The 25,080-nt window shown below is 48.6% G+C and overlaps 3 protein-coding genes across 3 annotated transcripts in view; 1 reads left to right on the forward strand and 2 right to left on the reverse strand.

Annotated features, from left to right (window-relative positions):
* Positions 1-253: 253 nt before the first annotated feature.
* gabpb2a (GA binding protein transcription factor subunit beta 2a) lies at positions 254-6,212 on the reverse strand. Its single transcript, XM_070984541.1, has 8 exons — positions 5,902-6,212; positions 4,394-4,501; positions 3,779-3,946; positions 3,352-3,546; positions 2,773-2,941; positions 2,518-2,694; positions 2,254-2,372; positions 254-2,144 (listed from the first exon to the last, which is right to left on the reverse strand). Exons 2-8 carry the CDS (start codon positions 4,499-4,501, stop codon positions 1,791-1,793), a joined length of 1,290 nt encoding a protein of 429 aa, XP_070840642.1. The 5' UTR covers positions 5,902-6,212; the 3' UTR covers positions 254-1,790.
* A 1,917-nt stretch (positions 6,213-8,129) lies between these two features.
* Positions 8,130-11,150, reverse strand: mllt11 (MLLT11 transcription factor 7 cofactor). The gene is made up of 3 exons (XM_070984579.1): positions 11,011-11,150; positions 9,104-9,262; positions 8,130-8,781 (listed from the first exon to the last, which is right to left on the reverse strand). The coding sequence occupies exons 2-3, from the start codon at positions 9,260-9,262 to the stop codon at positions 8,689-8,691; spliced, it is 252 nt and encodes an 83-aa protein (XP_070840680.1). The 5' UTR covers positions 11,011-11,150; the 3' UTR covers positions 8,130-8,688.
* Positions 11,151-11,982: 832 nt separating this feature from the next.
* cdc42se1 (CDC42 small effector 1) overlaps positions 11,983-25,080 on the forward strand; it is a 27,779-nt gene continuing 14,681 nt past the window's right edge. Inside the window, exon 1 of the mRNA XM_070984574.1 lies at positions 11,983-12,141. The gene's annotated coding sequence lies outside the window, so the exon portion shown is untranslated. The remainder of the gene's footprint in view (positions 12,142-25,080) is intronic.

A 25,080-nucleotide genomic window follows, 5' to 3' on the forward strand; every position in this document is an offset into this window, starting at 1 on the left:
AGGGACACGGGTGAGTGTCAGCGGACAGGAAGGGACACGGGTGAGTGTCAGCGGACAGGAAGGGACACGGGTGAGTGTCAGCGGACAGGAAGGGACACGGGTGAGTGTCAGCGGACAGGAAGGGACATGGGTGAGTCTGTGAGCGGACAGGGAGGGACACGGGTGAGTGTCAGCGGACAGGACGGGACACGGGTGAGTGTCAGCGGACAGGAAGGGACACGGGTGAGTGTCAGCGGACAGGAAGGGACACAGGTGAGTCTGTGAGCGGACAGGTAACCATCGATAACTGCTCCCACTGAACCAGGACAGGAAACCGGACCAAAGCAGGACTGAGGGTGTTTGAAAAGCTTCATTCTCGTCTTTGTTCGGCCTTCAGGTCAACAGAAGGACTGATGGACTGTCTGAGGTCTTTATGCTGACGTGAACCATTTAGAGCGGATTACAGACAGGCCAAAGACCTGGACCCGCAGGGACGCCGCAGGTGCTGCAGGTCATGTGATGAAACTGTACGTAACACACAGCAAACCCCCTCACATCATTCTGTCTGTCTCATGTGACACAGACGACCAACGTTACAGTCCTGCCGAGGACACCCTGGCTTTGAGCAGAAGGACAGAAGACGGCAGGTGTCCCTGAAGGACAGCAGCAGCTCAGCAGGCCTGTGCAGTAACAGAGCTAAAACAGAGGGACAGACGCTCACAGCTGATCACTTCTCTGCAAAGTTTTGCTAAAAGGCAGCAGTTCAGATTTGAGTCGTTTGTGACACATCTGATGGAAAACAGGCCAAACGTCGACGCCCGAGCCGACCCCGCGAGCCTTCACCCGCCCGATGACGGAGGACGAAGAGCCAGTTTACGTGTCCACGATGGACCTGGTTCAGCTCCTGTCGGGCTTCAGGGACGAGCCGAGACGTCTCCTCCAGCCAACGTCCCGCCACGATTCGCTCTGCTCGGCGCGGCCATCGGGCGTCCTCGTTTTTTTCACGTTAGTTTGTTCCACTTCAAACGTGAAAAACGAAGTAGAAACATCAGAAACAACATGGCCGAAGCGGAGAGCCCAGAGTTTTCGAAGCGTCGCGTTTGGTTTGCTTTCAGCTTCCAGTCAAGCGAAAAGCTGCGGCAGCTGTGAGACTCTACTCAAACATGGACCTGGTTTACCGAGACCGGGTCCACGGGAGGTCTGCTCACATTGACCTGGCACACTGAAGCTGTCCTCCTCAGGTTCAGGTCTGTACGAGTCGAACGGGGAAGCCAAATGGGTCTCAGGCTGTGAGACGCGTTCAACGACTGTGGGTAAAGAAAAAAGTAAATCTGTGAATTTATCGTCTTCCTCCTTGTTTGTCCTCGGTTTTGTCTTTTGGGGAAGCCATTTTGCTGCTCCTCTCTGACATGTTATCAAACCTTTCAGGGATCCAGAACGGTGCACAGCTCAATGCCTCCATCCTGTTTGGACCTCCGTCTGTCTTTCTGAAGGACCCATTTTGTGTCCCTCTCTGACGTGTTGGTGTTCAGTCATTTAGGAATTCCAAATAGTGCAGGATGACGTTTGTTGACACTGTTTTCAATCTCCTGCCTCCTCCTCCTCCTCCTGTTGTTGGGAAGCCATTTTGTTTCTCCTCTGGTGTTTTTTGGGGATTCAAAATGGAGCCACCCTGCTGTGACCCTCCTCCTCCATCACACCAGCTAAATGGATGCAAATCAGTGCGAGTCAAACCAACCACCTCCTGTTATGATCTGTCTCTTCATCGACGTGTCGCCCCTTCCTCACCCCTCCTCCTCCTCCCCTCTCTGTTAGGAGCTAACCTCCGTCGTCTCTCCCCCAGTCTCCACCAGCGTCACCTGACCCTCCTCCCCCTCCATGATGATCCCTCCCTCCTGCAGCACCACCATCTCTCCCTCCTCCTCCACCATGCCGGCCGCGGCCTCCTCCTCGTCCTCCTCCCCTCCCACCACCTCCTCGGGGCTGGCGGCGCTGGCGGCGGCGTTGGTGCCGGCGGCGTTGGCGTTGGTGCTGCTGGCCTGACTTTGGGACATGGCCTCCAGTTTGATGCGATACTCCTCCGCCTCCTGCTCCTTACGCAGCAGCTGCTGCCGGTACTCCTGCGCCTTCCTGTTGGCCTCCTGCAGCTGCCTCTGCAACAGCTCCTGCAGGAGGAGAAGACCAAGGTGAAGACAGAGAAGAGGAGGAGGAAGAGGAGGAGGGGGGGGGAGAGGAGGAAGAGCAGCAGCAGGAGGAGGAGGAGGTCACGCTCACCGTCTCTCCTGTGTCGCTGTGATTGTTGGTCACCTCCAGCTTCCTCTTCCTGGAGGGTGGAGGCTGAGGATCCTCCGTCACCACCTCCTCGGTCACAGTGTTTGCCGGCACCGCCAGCACTGCACACACACACACACACACACGCACACACGCACACACACACACACACACACACACACACACACACACACACACACACACACACAGGTTAGTGCTGAGAGTGTGTGTGGGACGCTGGCTGAAGGTCTGCTGTGGCGTTCGTACTCTGCTGTCCGTGCTGCATGGTGACAAAGAACGGCGGCGCCATCCCTCCGGTGGTCTGCAGGTTGCCGTGCTGGTCTGTTACTATGGTGATGACCCTCTGGCCCCCCTCGTTGACGACGGCGGCGTGCTGGATGTTAGAGTCCAGAGCGCTGGCGGCCATTGCTTCCTCTGAATCACCTGAGACACAGAGACACGAAGCTGACACCTGCACAGGACACGGTGACGCGTTCAGGGACTGGTTTCACCTGGTCGTACCTGCGCTGGCCTTGTTGAGCAGCTCGGCCAGGTTGACCACGCCCCCCTGTATGGCGGGTATTCCCTGGATGATGAACTGCGGCTGATTGGTGGTCGTGCTGGTTTCCACGTTCATGCTCACCTGGTTCATGTTTACCTGGTTCATGTTCACCTGGTTCTGCATGCCCTCCTACACACACACACACACACACACACACACACACACACACACACACACACACACACACACACACACACACACACACACACACACACACACCATCAAACAGTGTTAAATATTAGAGCTGATTGGAGATCAGTGATTGGACTACAGAATCAGACTCAGCTCCATCACTGCACACGGCGCAAAGACAAGACGAGACGAGACGAGATGAAATGAGATGAGATAAGATAAGATAAGATAAGATAAGATAAGATAAGATGACCACCCCGGGGAAATTCACCTTTACTGTAACAGTAAAGCAGGACAACAGCAACAGATAAGGTGGAAAAACAAAACTCTCCAGCAGCCAATCAGGAGAGCTCTACCAGTGAAGCCACAGGTCAGAGGTCAGAGGTCGCTCTGCGTGTTGCTCTCACCTGCAGCAGCAGCATCAGCTCCGTGTTCTGAATGTCGACTGCGATGTCGAACGGCGTCTTGTCAAACTTGCTGAGCGCGTGGACGTCGGCGCCGTGCTTGATGAGCGTCTCGGCCACGCCGTGATGGCCGTGCTGCGCCGCCCAGTGAAGAGCCGTCATCTTCAGCATGTCTTTGGCGTTGATGTCGGCGCCGCTCTGAAAGTTAAACGCAGAACTCACTGCACTGTGCAGGACTGAGTACAAGTACTTCAAGTACTGTGACAGTATTTTCTGTGTACGCTGAGCGACCGCTGTGATTGGCTCATGTTCGTCCTTCAGTGAACGTCGCCGCTGTGACTCGTCTGTGTGGCTGCTGCTGACCTTTGACCCGTAACGCCACACAGGTCAGTGACTCTGCTGTGTCGTATGTCTGGTGCGAGCGTCTCACCCGGACCAGCAGCTCCACGATGACCGTGTGTCCCTCGGCGGCGGCCATGTGCAGCGGCGTCCTGTCCACTTTGGTGCGGGCGTCCCTGCTGACGCCGGCTCTCAGCAGGACATCGGCGGTGGAGTAATGACCGTGCTGAGCAGCCAGGTGGAGGGGGGACGTCCCCAGCTACAGGACAGAGACACATGTCTTTACATCTGCTCAGGCTTCATCTGTCCAACAACATGATGAGGACAGGAAGGACACAACAGCTGATCTGTTTCCCCAAAAACACTGAAACTAAAAGCCAAAATGTCTCCAGATGTCAAACTGTTTGTAACTGACCAAAAACAAAAACCCAGACGGATAATCAGTTTATTCTGGGATGAAATGAGGATGAGAGACGCCGAGTCCTGCTCAGGACAGAAGAGTTTTCTGCATCGTCTCTTCACATGTTTCAGTCAGCTGTTCGACTCACAAACAGGATCAGCAGAAGAAACACGTCTCGCTGTCTGAGTGTGATGCTAAGCTAACAGGCTAACAGCTCCTCATCAGCCGAGCTGTTCCTGCGGTCTGACGTGATGGACACCAGCTGAGACATCAGAGGACACGAGTGACAGAGGCTTGAAGTCTCACCCAGTCGGTGGTGAACGGCGCTCCGTTGGCCATCAGGTTTCTGACCTCATCGTCTTGACCTTTGCGAGCCGCCTCCAGCAGACGCTTCCCGAGGTCCACCAACGACATCTGACACCAACGTCCAACACGCCGTTATTTTAACAAACAGTCAGTTTCACACTTTATTCTAACAGACACACAAACAACATGAGACACAAACAATCAGCCACACAAGCAGTGAGGCTACAAAACAAACAAACAAACACGCTGAGAGCAGATTCAACGTTAAGATGACTCGAGCTCGTCTCGTCTGTGGTTTGGTGACATGAACGACTTCTTCAGGCTGATCTCAGGTCTGCTCTCATCGACAGAGACAGTTTGTTTTTTCAGCACCAAAATCTGATCTGGACATTTTTCACTGTTTTCTGACATTTTGGACGAAAACGATTCATGAGTAAATCAGGAAAAACAAACACAAACTAACGATGAAAATAACCACAAAATAACTCAGGTAAACTTAGTTTGTGGCCTTCATGGCTTCACTGACAGATGCTGAGCTGACGGTTCATGAAAACCTTGACGACGTTAAAACATCTGTGACACAAAGTCTGACAAGAAGTAAGGCGTTTCGGAGCCTACGGGCTGGCGTCCATTATCGGACAGGTCCCCGCCTCGACGCAGTTTTTTTTTTTTTTTAATTTGGCTAAACGTTGAGTCCCAAATTACGAGAGTTTGGACATGTTTCGTTTGGATTTACTGACAGAAATACGGGACTGTGTCGGGAGACCTACGATTCTCATCTGATCAGCTCGTCTTTTAACTACGAAAACAACACAACCCACATCTGTCCGATAATGGATTCAAACGTAGTGATTGTTTTGGCCGCTGCGCACATAGAAAACACTCAAACACTGAAACTAACTTCCAAAATAACAAACGGTGCTGGTTTTAAACGTGTAGCACTGGCGTGTGTTTGCAGGCGAACTGGAAACGATGGTTTTCTTTTATTGGAAAAGTGGCCAAAGCTAGGCAAGTTAGCCTGACTGTCTGTCCGATAATGGAACCCATGAGCTACACAGCACTGCTGACTGAAGAACAGCGGAGTCAGTCGAGGATTTTCTCTCCGCGGCCGAGGAGCCATTTTACGCGCCTTCATGGCAGAAAAGAGTCCGCCATGTGCCACGTACCCCCGTCTCCCCTCTCCGTGCCCTTATTTTACACCAAAAACGTTAAAGGCCTCGATCTGCTCCACCAAAACATTTACAGCAACACAGACAGGAAACCGTTTGATATTAAGTTGTTGGTTTTCCGGGGGAAGTCAGAGAGAAATTTCCTATTTTACACACGGAGAAAAAACTACTTCCACATCCGGTTAACTAGCATTCTTCGAGCGCGCGCCGTCAAACCGCCTTCACATTTGACAGATGAAACCTTTCAACCGTGTCGCCTCTTTTTGGTGACTTTTCCGCACACGAAGACGAAGAAACGCGTCGTTTTGCTCCTCTGGAGGAAACAGAGCAGCGACTTACCGCGTCCAGGTTTGTAACGAGCCAGCCGGAGTGCTCCTCGCTGCTAATGTTAGCACGCTAGCCGGCTACACAGAACAAATCCCGCCCTGAAGGCTTTCTGCGCTTTAATCACTTTGCGTTTCGTACAAACAGGACAACAACGTGCTAACTTTAAATCACAATGCGCAAAACATGCACATTAGGCGCCACTGCGGCTCGTCTGGCTCCTCCGGGCTTGTTTACGGCAGCAAGTTAGCGAGAGGCGGCCCGTACGCGCCCGGATGTTGTGGACGTAGCTTTCAAAACAAGAGCATAAAGTGTATTCCGTCAGATAAAATGTGTTGTCTACGGAGGTTATTGTTGTAACTGCGCTGAGCTGTCATGTGTTCCGTAGAGAGATGGTTCGGCATTAATTCTCACAGCTGATATTGACCTATCTAAATGTCTTGTTCCCCCAGAGATCCAGAGATATTCAGGATGTTGTGGTGGGACACTGTGAATGCTCCAATTGTGAAGCTGGACCGAGTCACAATTTAGATTATGACATCCTGCCAACTCACTGTTTAGCAACCGTCTGTTTTCCAAGCTCTCGGTGTGTCTGGGCTGGATGTGAAGGGTGGACATGTTGGATGAAGGTGTGTTCTGACAGTGATATGTACTGCATGTCTTCATGGCTAATGTGTGTGAGCTGCGTGAAACCTTCAAGTCAAACAGGCAACAAGGAATCATGCGGACAACAGAAATTTCTAAGATGATAATTGAGGAGTTATTGAATCTAACAAAATCGATAATCAAATGATTTGAGTAGGTTTCTGCAGTTTGCTAATGTTTCCGACCAAGTCAGCATTTTATGTTAAAAGTCCTGACCGGAAGTGTGGTCCCTATTGTGTCCACATTGATGCTGGTTTTTACCAGCTAGTTGTGTTAGCCGTTAGCCTGTATGCATGCAGACTGTTAGCAAGTTAAATTTAAGCCCGTTTTACCTTTTTTCTCGTAGATTCCCGTGAGTTTACGCCTCGTGACGTAGATCCGATTCTGACAGGCGTTCACTTCTCGATAACGATTTTAAAAAGATTTATTTTAGTGTTTTATCGCGTACAAAAATGGCGGCCCCTCGACACCGGAGGTGGAAGCCAGAGCGTGAGTTAACCTCCCTGTGGGCGGGCTCTCTGACGACACTGTGGAGCAGACCTGAGGTCAGCGTGAGCGGCGGAACCTCGGTCTGACTGAGGGTGTGGGCGGCTGGTCTGAGATCAGCGCGGAGAGCAGGCGCATTCCTGCCTGCAGAGCGGAGGTCAGTGACGTCCGGACAGTTAAACTAAAGGACGCACATGTTTAATAAATGGTTTTAAAAATGATCCTGATCCTTTAAAACTTCACGAGTTTGTCCCGATGAGGAATAAAATTCACTTTTTAAAATAATTCTTATTTTCTGTCAGTCAGAACAGAAACGAGCAGTTTCTGTTGGAGGATTTGAACTGTGATCAAAGTTAGTCCAGCAGCAGCTTTTTGGACAATATTTCACACGAATGAACTGCTGAATGTGTCTTTTCATGCTGATGGCGTTCACAGCTGTCCAGTTATGTCACTCTTCCTCCTCTGATGAATCTGTTGATCTGAAAGTGTTTTACGTTCCTGCTCTTCATCACTTTAAATGAGTCTTTGATGGGGAACTCATTCCAGATTTTACTGATTCAGTCAGTTTGAGTTTTGGCTCATTTTGTTTGAAATTTGTCTTGTGTCAAATACAAATAAAGATTTGTTTGAAAGTTTTTTGTGTCTGTTGAAACAGTTTTTCCTCTTTGTGTCTGTTTGCGTTGATGATTAAGTGGAAATCAAAGCTTCATGAAAACAGATTTATCTGTTTATTATTGTGAAGTTCACCTGTAGAAACTCTGACATCAAGTGTAAAAACTTTGATTCAAAACAGTGAAAACAAGTCATTTTGATCAAAAAAGCCATTTTATTGTTGCAGGTGAGCCGAGCTTCCCGACAGGCTCACCTGTGGTTTGAGGCCGGCTCAGTGAGACAGACGAGAGAAGACGACGGCGTCAGGCGTGGACGCTCGTTAACGGTTAACGAAGCGGCTCAGGATGAAAGAACAAAAAGGCACAAATGGAAACAGATAAAAACTTCAGTTTCAGGGCTTTGAGCGCATCACCTCCTTCAAATAAATTACAGAATAAATAAATCTGACAAAAACATTTCTCTCAAACACTGACTCAACGTTTCATCACACCAGGTGTGACACAGACTGATCTGAATGGTCAGCTGATCTGGGATCTGCATCACACAGTGAGATCAGCAGGTTGAACTGGTGATCATAAAGCTGGGTCACTTTTAATCTGGGGAGAAGCTACCGGCCAATCAGATCACTGGGATTACTCAGTACTTCCTGTTACAGTTCTTGACAAACAAACAAAACTCGTGCTTCAAACTTCCTGTTTTCACGATGAATGAGTTCATCGTCTGCGGTCGAACACAAACATTTCTGTTCCTCGTCTGAAGATTCGTCAAATGAGCGACGAGACGAGACGAGACGAGACGAGACGAGACGAGACGAGACGGACGTCTTTGTTTCAACTAAAAACCGATGCTCAAACATGATTCTGTCTGTGATTTCAGGAAAACAGATTCAGGATCAGAGTGAACACAAAGCTGTTTAATCTGATCCAGGACCAGTTTCAGCAGACCTCTGGTCCTCTGTGGAACCGGTTCTGGAGCGAAGGACACGAGGACAGGCCTGCAGAGACTGGTCAGGGGTCAGAGGTCAGGTGGGGCTGATCTGGGGTCAGGTGATGGAGCGTTTCAGAGCAGCAGGTTGAGGTCGGCCAGCAGAGCGTCCACGTTGACGATGGGAGCTCTCCAATAGTTAAAGGACGAAAACTCAGACAGACCCGCCTGCAGACAGACAGACAGACAGACAGACAGACAGACAGACAGACAGAGACAGACAGGTCATGAAAGGACAGTTCGTCCCTCAGCCATCATCTTTTGATGGAAGTATTCAAAGTATTCAGCTCCTTGACTTCAGTACTAATACTAATACTACACTGTACAAATATCTGTTACAAGTCCTGCACTGAAAGTGTGTGTGTGTGTGTGTGTGTGTGTGTGTGTGTGTGTGTGTGTGTGTGTGTGTGTTTTAAATGTGTCTCAGTGTTAAAATAACCTCTGACTCTAAAGGACAGTATTTGGACCTGTTCCCCGTCCGTCCCCTCACCTCCTCGTCCTGACTCCTCAGTGATGAAGACTTGTCTTTTCCTTTGACGCTATTGGCCGGCGGAGTCAGACCCAGGTCCTCCAGCTCCGACAGGTCGAGGGCCGGGATTGGCTGCCTCCAGAACAGGAAGGAGTCGTATTGGCTGTTTGATTTCTCCATCTGAGAACAAAGAAACAGAAACAGCAGATCAACTGACATCATGTCTGCAGCTGACCAATCACACACTTCTCTGAAAATCTGGAGGAGAACAAGAACAAGAAGAAGAAGAAGAAGAAGAAGAAGAAGAATGAGTGAAAAGACACAAAGTCTCAGTCTGAATGATCTGAGTCTCCCTGCCTGTCTGTCCATCTGTCTCCCTGTCTGTCTGTCTGTCCATCTGTCTTCCTGTCTGTCTGTCTGTCTGTCTCCCTGCCTGTCTGTCTGTCTCCCTGTCCATCTGTCTCCCTGTCTGTCCGTCTCCCTGCCTGTCTGTCTGTCTGTCTGTCTGTCTGTCTGTCCGTCTGCCTGTCTGTCCATCTGTCTCCCTGTCTGTCTGTCTGTCTGTCCATCTGTCTCCCTGTCTGTCTGTCTGTCCATCTGTCTTCCTGTCTGTCTGTCTGTCTCCCTGTCCATCTGTCTCCCTGTCTGTCCGTCTCCCTGCCTGTCTGTCTGTCTGTCTGTCTGTCCGTCTGCCTCTCTGTCCGTCTGCCTCTCTGTCCGTCTGTCCGTAAGCAGCTTCGTCTTATTTTAAGCCTCCTCTTATTTTTAGCCCGTCTCTGTCTCGGAGTCTTTCGCTCACAGAACTCTGTTCAGCGAATCGTCTTTTCTTCTCGCCGCCGTCGTGTTGGTGTGATGATCGCTGAAGCACAGACAGAGCCGACTGTTTGTCTGAGCTCCTGGTTCTTCTTCTGTCTCTTAATACGTTTCATTTTCGGCTCCTCGCATGTGGACACCAGTAAAGCTGATTCTGGGTCTGTTGATTAACGTCCTAAAATTTACAGTCAGTCAAGTTTGAAACTGAACAAAAGAGCGAAATAAAAAGATGTTCTGATGAGAAAAAGACCAAAAACAACAAAGAAAATCTGTCGAACCTGATGGAGTCACAGCTTCAACCAGCTGAGCTTCGCCTCTGACTCAGCTTTTTATAGAACTGTAAACTCCAACGGGCCTCGAAAGCCTCTCAGCTGATGTAATTAACTACAATCATTAACAGACTTATTGATTTCTGATCATTTTCATTCAATCTGCTCGTTTTCTATCATTCCGACCAGAACCATCCGTCCTCTGTTCTGCTGTCTTTCTTTAATCATGTTCTCAGTTTTGAACGTCTTCATCACTTCTGGAGTGTAATGGAGTACTTTTACTCGAGTACTGCTGTGGCTGTTTGTGTGTGATTTATTTCCACCTTTTTCTGCTTGTCAGTGAGCCTGAGATGAGTCCCCGCGAACCAAACTTCATTCACATTTCCGTGGATTTAATATTCGGCTGTTGTGATGATGATGATGATGAAGGCCGCTTCATCCTGAGGCGTTGGCCCACATTCACCGGCTGATGGTCGGCGTCTCTGACCAGGACGAATTACAACAATTTCTGACTAAAAAGCGTCACTAATATCTGAGTCTTGCTCTTGTGTTTGATATTGATTCGATGTTTGAATTGAGGGATGAATTGATTTTTGATCAGCTCGCACTGGAGGCGTTGGCCCGCTGTCCGGATTCATCGCGATGCAGCTGATGAAGCAGCTGATGAAGCAGCTGATGAAGAGCGTTTCACACATTTCTCTCATGAACTGAACATTCACACTCTCACATTCATTTTCCTTCTGGCTTCGGTCGTTTTTAGAGGTTTGAACCTGCAGCAGCTTCTACCATCACACACACAGGAAGGCGTCGCTCAGCATTGAAAGCATCAAATAATTCAGATTTTACCTTTTTGTTTCCGGTGAGGAAAGAAAAGATTTGAGGGATTTTTCTTTGTTCTGCTGCTTCTTCTGTCGCCGACGCTTCAGACGCGGCTGCTCTGCGGCTGCAGGTTAAATGAGCTCTGCGCCTGCGTCAAGCTCCACTGAATATCAACTGAGGACTTCCTTATATACATTTCAAAATAAAAGCCGAGCGGATGTTCGCCTTTTTACTGCTCTGGTTTTTGTTTTGTTAACATAAATGTTATTTTTGTTTCTATATGACAATCTCATCCATGGCAAGAAAAAAATAAGAAAAACAACAATTCATTCATTCATTCATTCATTCATTCATTCATTCATTCATTCATTCATTCATTCATCCATGATGAGGTCGTGTTCTGTTCAAATACCAAAACATATTTAAAAACAGAAAGTTACGTCTAAACAATGACACAATAGAAATAAGCAGGCAGAAAAATCCACCATTCACCTTTAATATGTTCTTCTTTTACTTATCTTTAATGAACTAAAGGTTTCTACAGTTAATGTTTCAACTTTAATGAAACTTTTGAAGTATTCTTCAAATCGTACAAAATAAGATTTTTTCCTGTTTGATTGTATTAGTTTGATCAGTTATTTCAGCACAAAACTCCTCACAGAAACGAAAAAAGCTGAAGTAAAACACTTTATTTTGAGTATCTGATGCACGGAGTCGTTTATTATGAAAGAAATGTTCGTTTCCGGTATGTTCAGCATGTTGCTGGAACACACGCGCACATACGATCATTTTCTGTCAATCAGCTGATTGATGATGGACTGATGGTTAAATTTAAAAAAAGTCTAAGATGAAGAGGAGGAGAAAGTGACCTCACGTGAAGAACAAGTACCTGAAATGTGTACTTCAGTGCAGCACCTGAGGGGCATAAACGTCCTTCATGAGACAGGTGCAGTGAGGTGGTTCAGGCAGCAGGCGGCGCCGTTTGACTGGAAATAAACAGGAAGTGAAGGAAGACGGAAAAAGAGAGAAAATGAAGTCCTGTGGAGAAAACGGGAGGCTGGGTTTCCTGGTCGGAGCCACACCTCAGACCCGAGTCCTTCTCAGCGGCTTCACGGGCGCAGAGAGGCGCGCGCCGGGCTCCATGTCTCATCTCCTCCGGTGAGTCTGTTTCCGTTTCACCTCTTTCTACCTGCACAATCAAAGCTGCTCACCTGTCTTCAGGTAACGCAGTCTGCTTCAGCTGTTCAGCGTCTGAGGAAACTTTCAGATTCCAGATCAGCAGGAAGGAAAAGGCTGAATTTAAACCTGAGAGAAGGCTTCATGTGACGGAGAGAGCCGAGAAAAGACGAGCTGACGCGTTTGAAGCGGACGAGTCCACAGTCCACAGTCCGCTGTGTCCACTGTGTCCACTGACTTTTGGCCACGACGGGTGTTACAGTGACGTGATGTTAGAGATACATCTGAAAGACTTAAGTGTGTGTCCGTGTGTGTGCCTGTGTGTGTGTGTGCGTGTGTGTGCGCGCGCGCGCGCGCGCGCGTGTGTGCTCCTCTGCTTTCTGCCACTCTTCACATTCCGTCTCCTGATTTCAGACTTGAACAGATCTTTCATGTTTCTGACTTCCTGGTCGGAGTCTCAGAATGAACCATGACGCTGGCTGCGCTGTCTGCTCTGTCTGCTCTGTCTGCACTGTCTGCTCTGTCTGTGCTGTCTGCGCTGTCTGTTCTGTCTGCGCTGTCTGCTCTGTCTGTTCTGTCTGCGCTGTCTGCTCTGTCTGCTCTGTCTGTGCTGTCTGTTCTGTCTGCGCTGTCTGCGCTGTCTGCTCTGGCTGCTCTGGCTGCTCTGTCTGTGCTGTCTGCGCTGTCTGCTCTGTCTGTACTGTCTGCTCTGGCTGCTCTGTCTGCGCTGTCTGCTCTGTCTGTACTGTCTGCTCTGGCTGCTCTGTCTGTGCTGTCTGCGCTGTCTGCTCTGTCTGTACTGTCTGCTCTGGCTGCTCTGTCTGCGCTGTCTGCTCTGTCTGTACTGTCTGCTCTGGCTGCTCTGTCTGTACTGTCTGCGCTGTCTGCTCTGTCTGTACTGTCTGCTCTGGCTGCTCTGTCTGTGCTGTCTGCGCTGTCTGCTCTGTCTGCGCTGTCTGCTCTGTCTGTGCTGTCTGCTCTGTCTGCTCTGTCTGTGCTGTCTGCGCTGTCTGCTCTGGACTCTAGTGCCTCTCTTGTCTGAATTTTTGTGTTTAAAATTCTTGAAATCAACTAAAACTGTGTCAATAGTAAGTTTCACCCACGTGTGCCCAGAACATAGACAGGTCTAGGATGTGCTTAGCTTAGCTTAGCTTGGTTTAGCTCAAACAGTGGTAGCAGGGGAAACCACTAGGCTACGTCTGGAAAATGTAAAATAAATCTGTTGCAACTTCAGCTAATTTCAGCAATAACAGTCACAAAAACCATGTGGAGATTGCTGTGATGCGCTAATTCTGTATAAAAGCCATTATCAACAACAGATGCAAGCTATGCTAACCTTAGCTAGAAAGCTAATGCTCATGTAAATATGTTAATTCAGTCCAAATTGTGTTCTGGTTGTTCAGAACTGTTTGAATTACCAAACCACAGACTGCAGTCGTTGCTTTAAGTGAACACTTATCAAAGCTAATGATATCCAGCCGGCACGTTAGCTTGCTAACAAGCATCCGAGGGGTTTGTCACAGCAACAATTTGATATTTTGGAAAATCCTCTTGTTTTCTGATGTTTTTGACGAACATCAATCAAATCCAATGCAGAAACATATTCAGGACACGATGAGCTTAGTTTAGCACAAAGATTGGAAGCAGAGAGAAACTGCTAGTTTAGTGCCACTAAAAAAAGACAAATCTTGCTGGAGCTACCAAGCTAGTCATGCTAACAGTAGCTAGCAAGCTAATCTAAATTTTAGTACATCTGTCATACATGAAAAGTACTGTGGCTTTTAAAAACATCACCACCAAGACTTTTGTTGCTAACGAGCTAACATTTTTTGATGAGAGCACCGATCTAGCAGTCATTAGCATGGTAGCCATGGGGCTGCCACATCAGTACCGATAATGGGGTAAGTTATGCTAACATTAATGATTTAGCTAACTTAACCTTTAGTGGACTTATTAACATTGGTTGCTAATTTGTTTGTGAGCTAACGCTAATTCTGCACACGCTTGGGAAGAAGTAACAGTCCAGCATTCTAAGCAAGTTAAATCAGCGAGACGTCTGTGTGTCCACCACAGAGATGTGTTTAGCTTAGCTTCAAAGACCAGAAACAGGTGGAATCTGCTAGCATAGCACCATCTAATAGCTACACAGCTGACTGACGTGTAAGCAAGTTATTTCCTTCTTCTTCTCCTGCTGTTATCCAGCGTTGTGTTTGGGGCACATTTGATGAGCTTTGGTGTGGAGGTTAAAGGTCGGAGGTCACAGGGCTCAGACCGAGCTCTGACATCAGGACGGACTCTGAAAAATGTGTCAGGAAACCCTGAGCCAAAAGTATGCTCCTGTCCCCCCTCAGCGATGTCAGTGTGAAGGTCCAGATCTGCAGCCAAATAACAGGTCTGGAGTCAGTTTGTAGGACGGATCTGCTGACTGTGGTGAGCTGGAGGAAACACTGTGACGCTCTCTGTTTCACTGCCTCTGAGTCAGAAACAGCGTCATGGCCAAGTTTTCTCATACAAGGAATTTGCTCTAGGGGAAGCAGCCGTCCGTTATATTATGTTCACGTGCAGTTGGAAAAATATTTGGATGCTCTGAAGTGACAGTTTGCTCAGTGTCTGTTCAGACTTACAGCAGCTGTTACTAATATTCTTGTGAACGGTTGTTGAAACGTGTGTGGAGGCACAGACGATCGTCACCGTCTGCAGCTCGAAGCACGAGAACGATGACGCCTGAAGGTCATGTGCAGGAGCCAATCAGACGTCTGACATGAAGAAGCTGATCTGGATGCTCAGACTGGTGACCCAGTTGTGGCTTTGACCTCCTGACAGATAAACCAGTTAATGTTGTTTACAGCTGCAGTGTGTGTGTGTGTGTGTGTGTGTGTGTGTGTGTGTGTGTGTGTGTGTGTCTGTCATGTAAACACACTGATTGGCTGAAAGCTTCTCTGGAGTCGAGTGAAAGTCAGAAAGTCTGCAGATCCTGATGTTGTTGTTGAGTTTTAGGACCTTCTCTCAGGATCTTCTCGGTTCTGTTGTTTCTGGCTCCTGGTTCTCACGGCGGCCCTGACTCGCCTCTGCTGGATCAGGTTTTGGTGAGTCTGTTCAGGTCCAGCAGCAGATATGTGTCATCAGGCTTCACCTCCGCTGAGCTCATCCTTCAAACACAAAGCCGTCTGTCGGTTAAACGTCTGCAGATGTTTTGGGGGTTTCTCACTGACTCAGGCCTTTTGGACTGACTGGTGTGTGTGTGTGTGTGTGTGTGTGTGTGTGTGTGTGTGTGTGTGTGTGTGTGTGTGTGTGTGTGTGTGTCTGTGTGTGTGGGGACTGAACCGTTGCCTGGTGTCGTGGTGAACCTGTTGAACTCGTGTGAATCTTTCCTGCGCTTCAAAACCATCTTCAGTTTGTCCAAATGTAGAAGTCCTGCGTTCAGAGCAGCATGTGGCTGCTGGACTCTGACCTCACTGTGTGTTAGTGTGGATTTAACCTTCAGCCTACACACACACACACACACACACACACACACACACACACACACACACACACACACACACAGAGGGAAGTATTCAGTTCTGTTAGCTGTTAGCTGTTAGCTGTTAGCTGCTGTCAGACTCTAACACACTGTAATACAAAATAATACAATTCTTAATCTGCTTAAACACTTTGATCTCTGAATGTTCCTGATGTGAATCCACTGATAGAAATGAAAAAACTGGTTTGTTCTGGTTTGTTTCTGGATTGTTTCTGGTTTGTTCTGGATTGTTCTGGATTGTTCTGGATTGTTCTGGATTGTTTTGGATTGTTCTGGATTGTTTCTGGTTTGTTCTGGATTGTTCTGGATTGTTTTGGATTGTTTTGGATTGTTTCTGGTTTGTTTCTAGATTGTTTCTGGATTGTTCTGGATTGTTTTGGATTGTTTTGGATTGTTTCTGGATTGTTTTGGATTGTTCTGGATTGTTCTGGATTGTTTCTGGATTGTTCTGGATTGTTTCTGGATTGTTCTGGATTGTTTCTGGTTTGTTCTGGATTGTTTCTGGATTGTTTTGGATTGTTCTGGATTGTTTCTGGTTTGTTCTGGATTGTTCTGGATTGTTTCTGGATTGTTCTGGATTGTTTTGGATTGTTTTGGATTGTTTCTGGATTGTTTTGGATTGTTCTGGATTGTTCTGGATTGTTTCTGGTTTGTTCTGGATTGTTTCTGGATTGTTTTGGATTGTTCTGGATTGTTTCTGGTTTGTTCTGGATTGTTCTGGATTGTTTCTGGATTGTTCTGGATTGTTTCTGGATTGTTTCAGTCACACTGGACTGAGGTGACTTGAAGCCACGGTTCAACACTGGTGGAAACGCCAGCATGCAGCTTCCTGAAGTCTTTGTTCATTGTGTTTTTACGGAAACTTAAACCTAAACGGGGGCTCAGGTCTGACCCAGTCTGGAAAGCTGCTCTGGGGGGGCGGATGGACGCAGTCCTTCATGGAGAAGTTCAGGCACAGACTGTAGTTTTCATGTTCCTCTTTGTGTTCGTGTGAAACGGTGACAGAACGTTTTAATCAGGTGTGTTTTGAGCTGTGGACAGAGGCTGTTTCCAGTCTGCATGCTAAGCTAAGCTAAGCTAAGCTAACTGCTTCCCGAGTCTGTGGGAGTCAATCCAGATCAAGTGTTGGACTGGCTGAACTCTACTGAAAATATGACAAACGTCCAAACAGACTTCACGAGCTTTCACGTTTAAACCACTTTCTTCTTCTTCTTCTTCTTCTTCTGTGCTGCAGGATGTCACTCCTGATGATGGGAAACAGATTTACGACTTGTTTTCCTCGCTCACATGAAGCTCGTTGCGTCGTCAGAAACGAGTCTGATCAGGTCTCACCGCCTGGAAAACAAACGTCCAGTTTAAGGTGTGTTTGTGAGTTTTACTTTCCGTGCGAGCGCAGACGTGAAAGACGGCGGTTGTGTTAAAACAGGAGAGAGCGTTGAGTCGAGATGGAAAGTTTCTCTTTAAATGTCTGAATGAAAAGGGTCATTGTGATGCTCTCTCTCTCTCTCTGCTCACTGCAGATAATAGTCTCTCTATCACTCTGACCTGCTCTCTCTCTGCTTTGTTTCAGAAAACATAAAAGTACATCAAATACTTCACTGGCAGTGATCGAGGAAGTATTCAGATCTTTTAATGAAGTACAAATACCTCATCAAACTAAAAGTCCTGCACTCAAACTATTTCTTCAGCCAAAGTATAATCAGGAAAATGTGCTTCAAGTATTAATGATAAATACTTCCTGTGGCTGTTTTCTGTGTTTTTTCACTAAAATGCTGTTTATTGATGAAGAATTGCTCAGATTTTATAAACTCTTCATGCGTTTGTGTGTAAAGTTACTGAAGCTTTCAGATAAGTAGTAGTAGTAATGAAGTATAAGTACCTCGAAGCGTACACGTCTGACAGACGCTCAGGCTCCTGTTTGTTCTGCTGAGGACTGAACAGGAAGTGATAAGCTGGAGCAGGAAGTGAGCGTCTGAGTTTAGAAAGCAGGAAGTCGAGAAGCAGTGAAACGTCTGCAGAGTCACTTTGTTCAGGAGACAGAATCAGCCAATCACACGTCGATTTCTCTAATGTGATAAAAAAGGTTTAAACGAACAAGAATAAAAAATGGAAATGAACCAAATCAGTGATGAAGTTTAGTCTGCAGAGTCCACAGACGAGCGTTTGTTCGCCAGGTGTTAAATAAAGGTTTCACTTCCCTCCTCATCATGTGAGTTTCTGTGTGTGACCTGCAGGCCACCGTCCGTCTGTCTGTCTGCGCGGTGCGTTCACTGTCTGACAGAGTCCTGTTGTTGTTATCTGCCCTCAGACTGTTTACAGGTCTGACGAACGCTCAGCTGATCTCAGATCAGGAGTTTCCCTCTGCTGTCTCTGCTGTCTCACCCTCTGCTGTCTCTCTCTCTGCTGTCTCACTCTCTGCTGTCTCTCTCTCTGCTGTCTCACCCTCTGCTGTCTCTCTCTCTGCTGTCTCACTCTCTGCTGTCTCTCTCTCTGCTGTCTCACCCTCTGCTGTCTCTCTCTCTGCTGTCTCACCCTCTGCTGTCTCTCTCTCTGCTGTCTCACTCTCTGCTGTCTCTCTCTCTGCTGTCTCACTCTCTGCTGTCTCTCTCTCTCTGCTGTCTCTCTCTCTGCTGTCTCTGCTGTCTCACCCTCTGCTGTCTCACTCTCTGATGTCTCTGCTGTCTCTCTCTCCGCTGTCTCACCCTCTGCTGTCTCACTCTCTGCTGTCTCTGCTGTCTCTCTCTCTGTGCTGTCTCTCTCTCTGCTGTCTCACTCTCTCTGCTGTCTCACCCTCTGCTGTCTGTCTTTCTGCTGTCTCTCTCTCTGCTGTCTCTCTCTCCCTCTGCTGTCTCACTCTCTGCTGTCTCTGCTGTCTCTCTCTCTGTGCTGTCTCTCTCTCTGCTGTCTCACTCTCTCTGCTGTCTCACCCTCTGCTGTCTGTCTTTCTGCTGTCTCTCTCTCTGCTGTCTCTCTCTCTCTCTGCTGTCTCACCCTCTGCTGTCTCACTCACTGCTGTCTCTGCTGTCTCTCTCTCTGCTGTCTCTCTCTCTCTCTGCTGTCTCACTCTCTGCTGTCTCTGCTGTCTCTCTCTCTCTGCTGTCTCTCTCTCTCTGCTGTCTCACCCTCTGCTGTCTCACCCTCTGCTGTCTCTGCTGTCTCTCTCTCTCTGCTGTCTCACCCTCTGCTGTCTCACCCTCTGCTGTCTCACTCTCTGCTGTCTCTGCTGTCTCTCTCTTCACTGTCTCTCACTCTCTGCTGTCTCTGCTGTCTCACCCTCTGCTGTCTCACTCTCTGCTAACTCTGCTGTCTCACTCTCTGCTGTCTCTGCTGTCTCTCTCTTCACTGTCTCTCACTCTCTGCTGTCTCTGCTGTCTCACCCTCTGCTGTCTCACTCTCTGCTAACTCTGCTGTCTCTCTCTCCGCAGTCTCACCCTCTGCTGTCTGTCTCTCTGCTGTCTCTCTCTCTGCTGTCTCTCTCTCTCTGCTGTCTCTCTCTCTCTCTGCTGTCTCACCCTCTGCTGTCTCACTCTCTGCTGTCTCTGCTGTCTCTCTCTCTCTGCTGTCTCTCTCTCTGCTGTCCCACTCTCTGCTGTCTCTCTCTTCACTGTCTCTCACTCTCTGCTGTCTCTCTCTTCACTGTCTCTCACTCTCTGCTGTCTCTGCTGTCTCACCCTCTGCTGTCTCACTCTCTGCTAACTCTGCTGTCTCTCTCTCCGCAGTCTCACCCTCTGCTGTCTGTCTCTCTGCTGTCTCTCTCTCTCTGCTGTCTCACCCTCTGCTGTCTCTCTCTCTCTGCTGTCTCACCCTCTGCTGTCTTACTCTCTGCTGTCTGCTGTCTCTCTCTCTCTGCTGTCTCTCTCTCTGCTGTCCCACTCTCTGCTGTCTCTCTCTTCACTGTCTCTCACTCTCTGCTGTCTCTCTCTTCACTGTCTCTCACTCTCTGCTGTCTCTGCTGTCTCACCCTCTGCTGTCTCACTCTCTGCTGTCTCTGCTGTCTCTCTCTCCGCTGTCTCACCCTCTGCTGTCTGTCTCTCTGCTGTCTCTCTCTCTGCTGTCTCTCTCTTCACTGTCTCTCACTCTCTGCTGTCTCTCTCTTCACTGTCTCTCACTCTCTGCTGTCTCTGCTGTCTCACCCTCTGCTGTCTCACTCTCTGCTGTCTCTGCTGTCTCTCTCTCCGCTGTCTCACCCTCTGCTGTCTGTCTCTCTGCTGTCTCTCTCTCTGCTGTCTGTCTCTCTGCTGTCTCTCTCTCTGCTGTCTCACCCTCTGCTGTCTGTCTCTCTGCTGTCTCTCTCTCTGCTGTCTCACTCTCTGCTGTCTCACCCTCTGCTGTCTGTCTCTCTGCTGTCTGTCTCTCTGCTGTCTCTCTCTCTGCTGTCTCACTCTCTGCTGTCTCACCCTCTGCTGTCTCACTCTCTGCTGTCTCTGCTGTCTCTCTCTCCGCTGTCTCACCCTCTGCTGTCTCTCTCTCTGCTGTCTCACTCTCTGCTGTCTCTCTCTCTCTGCTGTCTCTCTCTCTGCTGTCTCTGCTGTCTCACCCTCTGCTGTCTCACTCTCTGATGTCTCTGCTGTCTCTCTCTCCGCTGTCTCACCCTCTGCTGTCTCACTCTCTGCTGTCTCTGCTGTCTCACCCTCTGCTGTCTCACTCTCTGCTAACTCTGCTGTCTCACTCTCTGCTGTCTCTGCTGTCTCTCTCTTCACTGTCTCTCACTCTCTGCTGTCTCTGCTGTCTCACCCTCTGCTGTCTCACTCTCTGCTAACTCTGCTGTCTCTCTCTCCGCAGTCTCACCCTCTGCTGTCTGTCTCTCTGCTGTCTCTCTCTCTGCTGTCTCTCTCTCTCTGCTGTCTCACCCTCTGCTGTCTCACTCTCTGCTGTCTCTGCTGTCTCTCTCTCTCTGCTGTCTCTCTCTCTGCTGTCCCACTCTCTGCTGTCTCTCTCTTCACTGTCTCTCACTCTCTGCTGTCTCTCTCTTCACTGTCTCTCACTCTCTGCTGTCTCTGCTGTCTCACCCTCTGCTGTCTCACTCTCTGCTAACTCTGCTGTCTCTCTCTCCGCAGTCTCACCCTCTGCTGTCTGTCTCTCTGCTGTCTCTCTCTCTCTGCTGTCTCACCCTCTGCTGTCTCTCTCTCTCTGCTGTCTCACCCTCTGCTGTCTTACTCTCTGCTGTCTGCTGTCTCTCTCTCTCTGCTGTCTCTCTCTCTGCTGTCCCACTCTCTGCTGTCTCTCTCTTCACTGTCTCTCACTCTCTGCTGTCTCTCTCTTCACTGTCTCTCACTCTCTGCTGTCTCTGCTGTCTCACCCTCTGCTGTCTCACTCTCTGCTGTCTCTGCTGTCTCTCTCTCCGCTGTCTCACCCTCTGCTGTCTGTCTCTCTGCTGTCTCTCTCTCTGCTGTCTCTCTCTTCACTGTCTCTCACTCTCTGCTGTCTCTCTCTTCACTGTCTCTCACTCTCTGCTGTCTCTGCTGTCTCACCCTCTGCTGTCTCACTCTCTGCTGTCTCTGCTGTCTCTCTCTCCGCTGTCTCACCCTCTGCTGTCTGTCTCTCTGCTGTCTCTCTCTCTGCTGTCTGTCTCTCTGCTGTCTCTCTCTCTGCTGTCTCACCCTCTGCTGTCTGTCTCTCTGCTGTCTCTCTCTCTGCTGTCTCACTCTCTGCTGTCTCACCCTCTGCTGTCTGTCTCTCTGCTGTCTGTCTCTCTGCTGTCTGTCTCTCTGCTGTCTCTCTCTCTGCTGTCTCACTCTCTGCTGTCTCACCCTCTGCTGTCTCACTCTCTGCTGTCTCTGCTGTCTCTCTCTCCGCTGTCTCACCCTCTGCTGTCTGTCTCTCTGCTGTCTGTCTCTGCTGTCTGTCTCTCTGCTGTCTCTCTCTCTGCTGTCTCACCCTCTGCTGTCTGTCTCTCTGCTGTCTCTCTCTCTGCTGTCTCACTCTCTGCTGTCTCACTCTCATCATATTCGTTCTTCATATGTTCCATTTCTAAAATCTTCCTTTGTAAAGAAACTAGTTACTAATTGTATTCTGGATTCTCTGAGTAGAAATAGTGGAATGTACATATACTGTGTTTTACTGCAGTAAAGTAGAAAAACTGCAGTACGGTGAGTAGCTGGGCATAGTTTCCTGTTTCGTTCAGTCAGTTTTCTCTCCCTCTGACTTCCTGCCTTGTCGTCTCTTTGACTCTTAAACTTTATTGTTCCTCTGAGCTTGTCGACAAACTGTAACTTAACATTTAGTTCCCAGATTCAAACTGACAGCGAGGCCGGACCGTACCATCTGCAGACAGGGGGGCAGCTGTTGGTTCAGTCCGTCGTCTCCACACAGTTTTCCTGTTCTTCCTCCTCACACTGACATCATGGGACAAATATTCACACACACGCACACGCACACACACACACACACACACACACACACACACACACACACACACACACACACACACGTCCTCTGTGTTCTGGTCATAAGGTTTAAATGAAGTCAGGAAGTGTGAACTCTGCAGCCTGTTAGCGCCACCTCCAGGCGTTCATGCAGCCCCAGCTCACAGCAGTGGAGATGAACGCTGAACATTTAACTTTCACTTTTCTGCCGTAACGAAGCGTTTTACGGCCATAGCGCTGCCAGACTGGCCGATCAGGAGCCAATCAGGATTCAGTATGGTGCTCATTGTCACCTGACACACAGACACATGACAGAGGACCTGGTCTACCTTGGAGCCGCCACATGTACAGAGTCATACGTCAGTCTGAGGTCAGATCTGTGTGCACCAATCTGAAGTCTGAAAATACAAAATGATAAACGTGAAAACCAATAAAGCACCGATGAGTACCAATGAGAGGAAACTTCTTCATTTCACCTCCATCACTTTGACTTTGATCCAAAAGCTTTGTGCAGATATCAAGGTCACAAAGTGTTGCACCAGCAACTGTTCTGTAGTAGAGCTCTGATTGGTTGGTTTGTAGTCGTCCTCTGGTTGGTTGCTTGGTTTGTTTGTAGTCGTCCTCTGGTTGGTTGCTTGGTTTGTTTGTAGTCGTCCTCTGGTTGGTTGCTTGGTTTGTTTGTAGTCATCCTCTGGTTGGTTGCTTGGTTTGTTTGTAGTCGTCCTCTGGTTGCTTGGTTTATTTGTAGTCGTCCTCTGGTTGCTTGGTTTATTTGTAGTCGTCCTCTGGTTGGTTGGCTGGTTTGTTTGTAGTCCTCTGGTTGTTTGCTTGGCTGGTTTGTTTGTAGTCGTCCTCTGGTTGCTTGGCTGGTTTGTTTGTAGTCGTCCTCTGGTTGGTTGCTTGGCTGGTTTGTTTTTAGTCCTCTGGTTGGTTGGCTGGTTTGTTTGTAGTCGTCCTCTGGTTGGTTGGCTGGTTTGTTTGTAGTCCTCTGGTTGTTTGCTTGGCTGGTTTGTTTGTAGTCATCCTCTGGTTGCTTGGCTGGTTTGTTTGTAGTCGTCCTCTGGTTGGTTGCTTGGCTGGTTTGTTTTTAGTCCTCTGGTTGGTTGGCTGGTTTGTAGTTGTCCTCTGGTTGGTTGCTTGGTTTGTAGTTGTCCTCTGGTTGGTTGGCTGGCTGGTTTGTTTGTAGTCGTCCTCTGGTTGGTTGCTTGGTTTGTTTGTAGTCGTCCTCTGGTTGGTTGCTTGGTTTGTAGTCGTCCTCTGGTTGGTTGCTTGGCTGGTTTGTTTGTAGTCGTCCTCTGGTTGGTTGCTTGGTTTGTTTGTAGCCGTCCTCTGGTTGGTTGCTTGGTTTGTTTGTAGTCATCCTCTGGTTGGTTGTTTGGTTTGTTTGTAGCTGTCCTCTGGTTGGTTGCTTGGTTTGTTTGTAGCCGTCCTCTGGTTGGTTGTTTGGTTTGTTTGTAGCCGTCCTCTGGTTGGTTGCTTGGTTTGTTTGTAGTCGTCCTCTGGTTGGTTGCTTGGCTGGTTTGTTTGTAGTCGTCCTCTGGTTGGTTGCTTGGTTTGTTTGTAGTCGTCCTCTGGTTGGTTGCTTGGTTTGTTTGTAGTCGTCCTCTGGTTGGTTGCTTGGTTTGTTTGTAGTCGTCCTCTGGTTGGTTGCTTGGTTTGTTTGTAGCCGTCCTCTGGTTGGTTGCTTGGTTTGTTTGTAGTCATCCTCTGGTTGGTTGCTTGGTTTGTTTGTAGTCGTCCTCTGGTTGGTTGCTTGGCTGGTTTGTTTGTAGTCGTCCTCTGGTTGTTTGCTTGGTTTGTTTGTAGTCGTCCTCTGGTTGTTTGCTTGGTTTGTTTGTAGTCGTCCTCTGGTTGGTTGGCTGGTTTGTTTGTAGTCGTCCTCTGGTTGGTTGGCTGGTTTGTCTGTAGTCGTCCTCTGGTTGGTTGCTTGGCTGGTTTGTTTGTAGTCGTAGTCTGGTTGGTTGCTTGGTTTGTTTGTAGTCGTCCTCTGGTTGGTTGGTTTGTTTGTAGTCGTCCTCTGGTTGATTTGCTGGTTTGTTTGTAGGCGTCCTCTGGTTGGTTGCTTGGTTTGTTTGTAGGCGTCCTCTGGTTGGTTGCTTGGCTGGTTTGTTTGTAGTCGTCCTCTGGTTGCTTGGTTTGTTTGTAGTCATCCTCTGGTTGATTTGCTGGTTTGTTTGTAGTCGTCCTCTGGTTGGTTGCTTGGTTTGTTTGTAGGCGTCCTCTGGTTGGTTGCTTGGCTGGTTTGTTTGTAGTCGTCCTCTGGTTGCTTGGTTTGTTTGTAGTCGTCCTCTGGTTGGTTGCTTGGTTTGTTTGTAGTCGTCCTCTGGTTGCTTGGTTTGTTTGTAGTCGTCCTCTGGTTGGTTGCTTGGTTTGTTTGTAGTCGTCCTCTGGTTGGTTGCTTGGTTTGTTTGTAGTCGTCCTCTGGTTGGTTGGCTGGTTTGTTTTTAGTCCTCTGGTTGTTTGGTTGGCTGGTTTGTTTTTAGTCCTCTGGTTGTTTGCTTGGCTGGTTTGTTTGTAGTCGTCCTCTGGTTGCTTGGCTGGTTTGTTTGTAGTCGTCCTCTGGTTGGTTGCTTGGCTGGTTTGTTTTTAGTCCTCTGGTTGGTTGGCTGGTTTGTTTGTAGTCATCCTCTGGTTGGTTGCTTGGTTTGTAGTTGTCCTCTGGTTGGTTGGCTGGCTGGTTTGTTTGTAGTCGTCCTCTGGTTGGTTGCTTGGTTTGTTTGTAGTCGTCCTCTGGTTGGTTGCTTGGTTTGTAGTCGTCCTCTGGTTGGTTGCTTGGTTTGTAGTCGTCCTCTGGTTGGTTGCTTGGTTTGTTTGTAGCCGTCCTCTGGTTGGTTGCTTGGTTTGTTTGTAGTCATCCTCTGGTTGGTTGTTTGGTTTGTTTGTAGCTGTCCTCTGGTTGGTTGCTTGGTTTGTTTGTAGCCGTCCTCTGGTTGGTTGCTTGGTTTGTTTGTAGCCGTCCTCTGGTTGGTTGCTTGGTTTATTTGTAGTCGTCCTCTGGTTGGTTGCTTGGCTGGTTTGTTTGTAGTCGTCCTC

The sequence above is a fragment of the Chaetodon trifascialis genome, chromosome 17 (genome assembly GCF_039877785.1).
Source record: "Chaetodon trifascialis isolate fChaTrf1 chromosome 17, fChaTrf1.hap1, whole genome shotgun sequence".
In the NCBI taxonomy this organism is placed as follows: domain Eukaryota; kingdom Metazoa; phylum Chordata; class Actinopteri; order Chaetodontiformes; family Chaetodontidae; genus Chaetodon; species Chaetodon trifascialis.

What these genes read in the sequence shown, in the direction of transcription:
- mllt11 (XM_070984579.1), bottom strand. Translation starts at nt 9,262, where the DNA reads ATGGAGAAATCAAACAGCCAATACGACTCCTTCCTGTTCTGGAGGCAG. An exon ending in TGAGGAGTCAGGACGAGGAG is followed by an intron (nt 8,782 to 9,103) that starts GTGAGGGGACGG and finishes GTCTGTCTGCAG; the next exon opens with GCGGGTCTGTCTGAGTTTTC.
- gabpb2a (XM_070984541.1), bottom strand. Translation starts at nt 4,501, where the DNA reads ATGTCGTTGGTGGACCTCGGGAAGCGTCTGCTGGAGGCGGCTCGCAAA. An exon ending in AGCTGATGCTGCTGCTGCAG is followed by an intron (nt 2,942 to 3,351) that starts GTGAGAGCAACA and finishes GTGTGTGTGTAG; the next exon opens with GAGGGCATGCAGAACCAGGT. An exon ending in ACAGCGACACAGGAGAGACG is followed by an intron (nt 2,145 to 2,253) that starts GTGAGCGTGACC and finishes CTCCTCCTGCAG; the next exon opens with GAGCTGTTGCAGAGGCAGCT.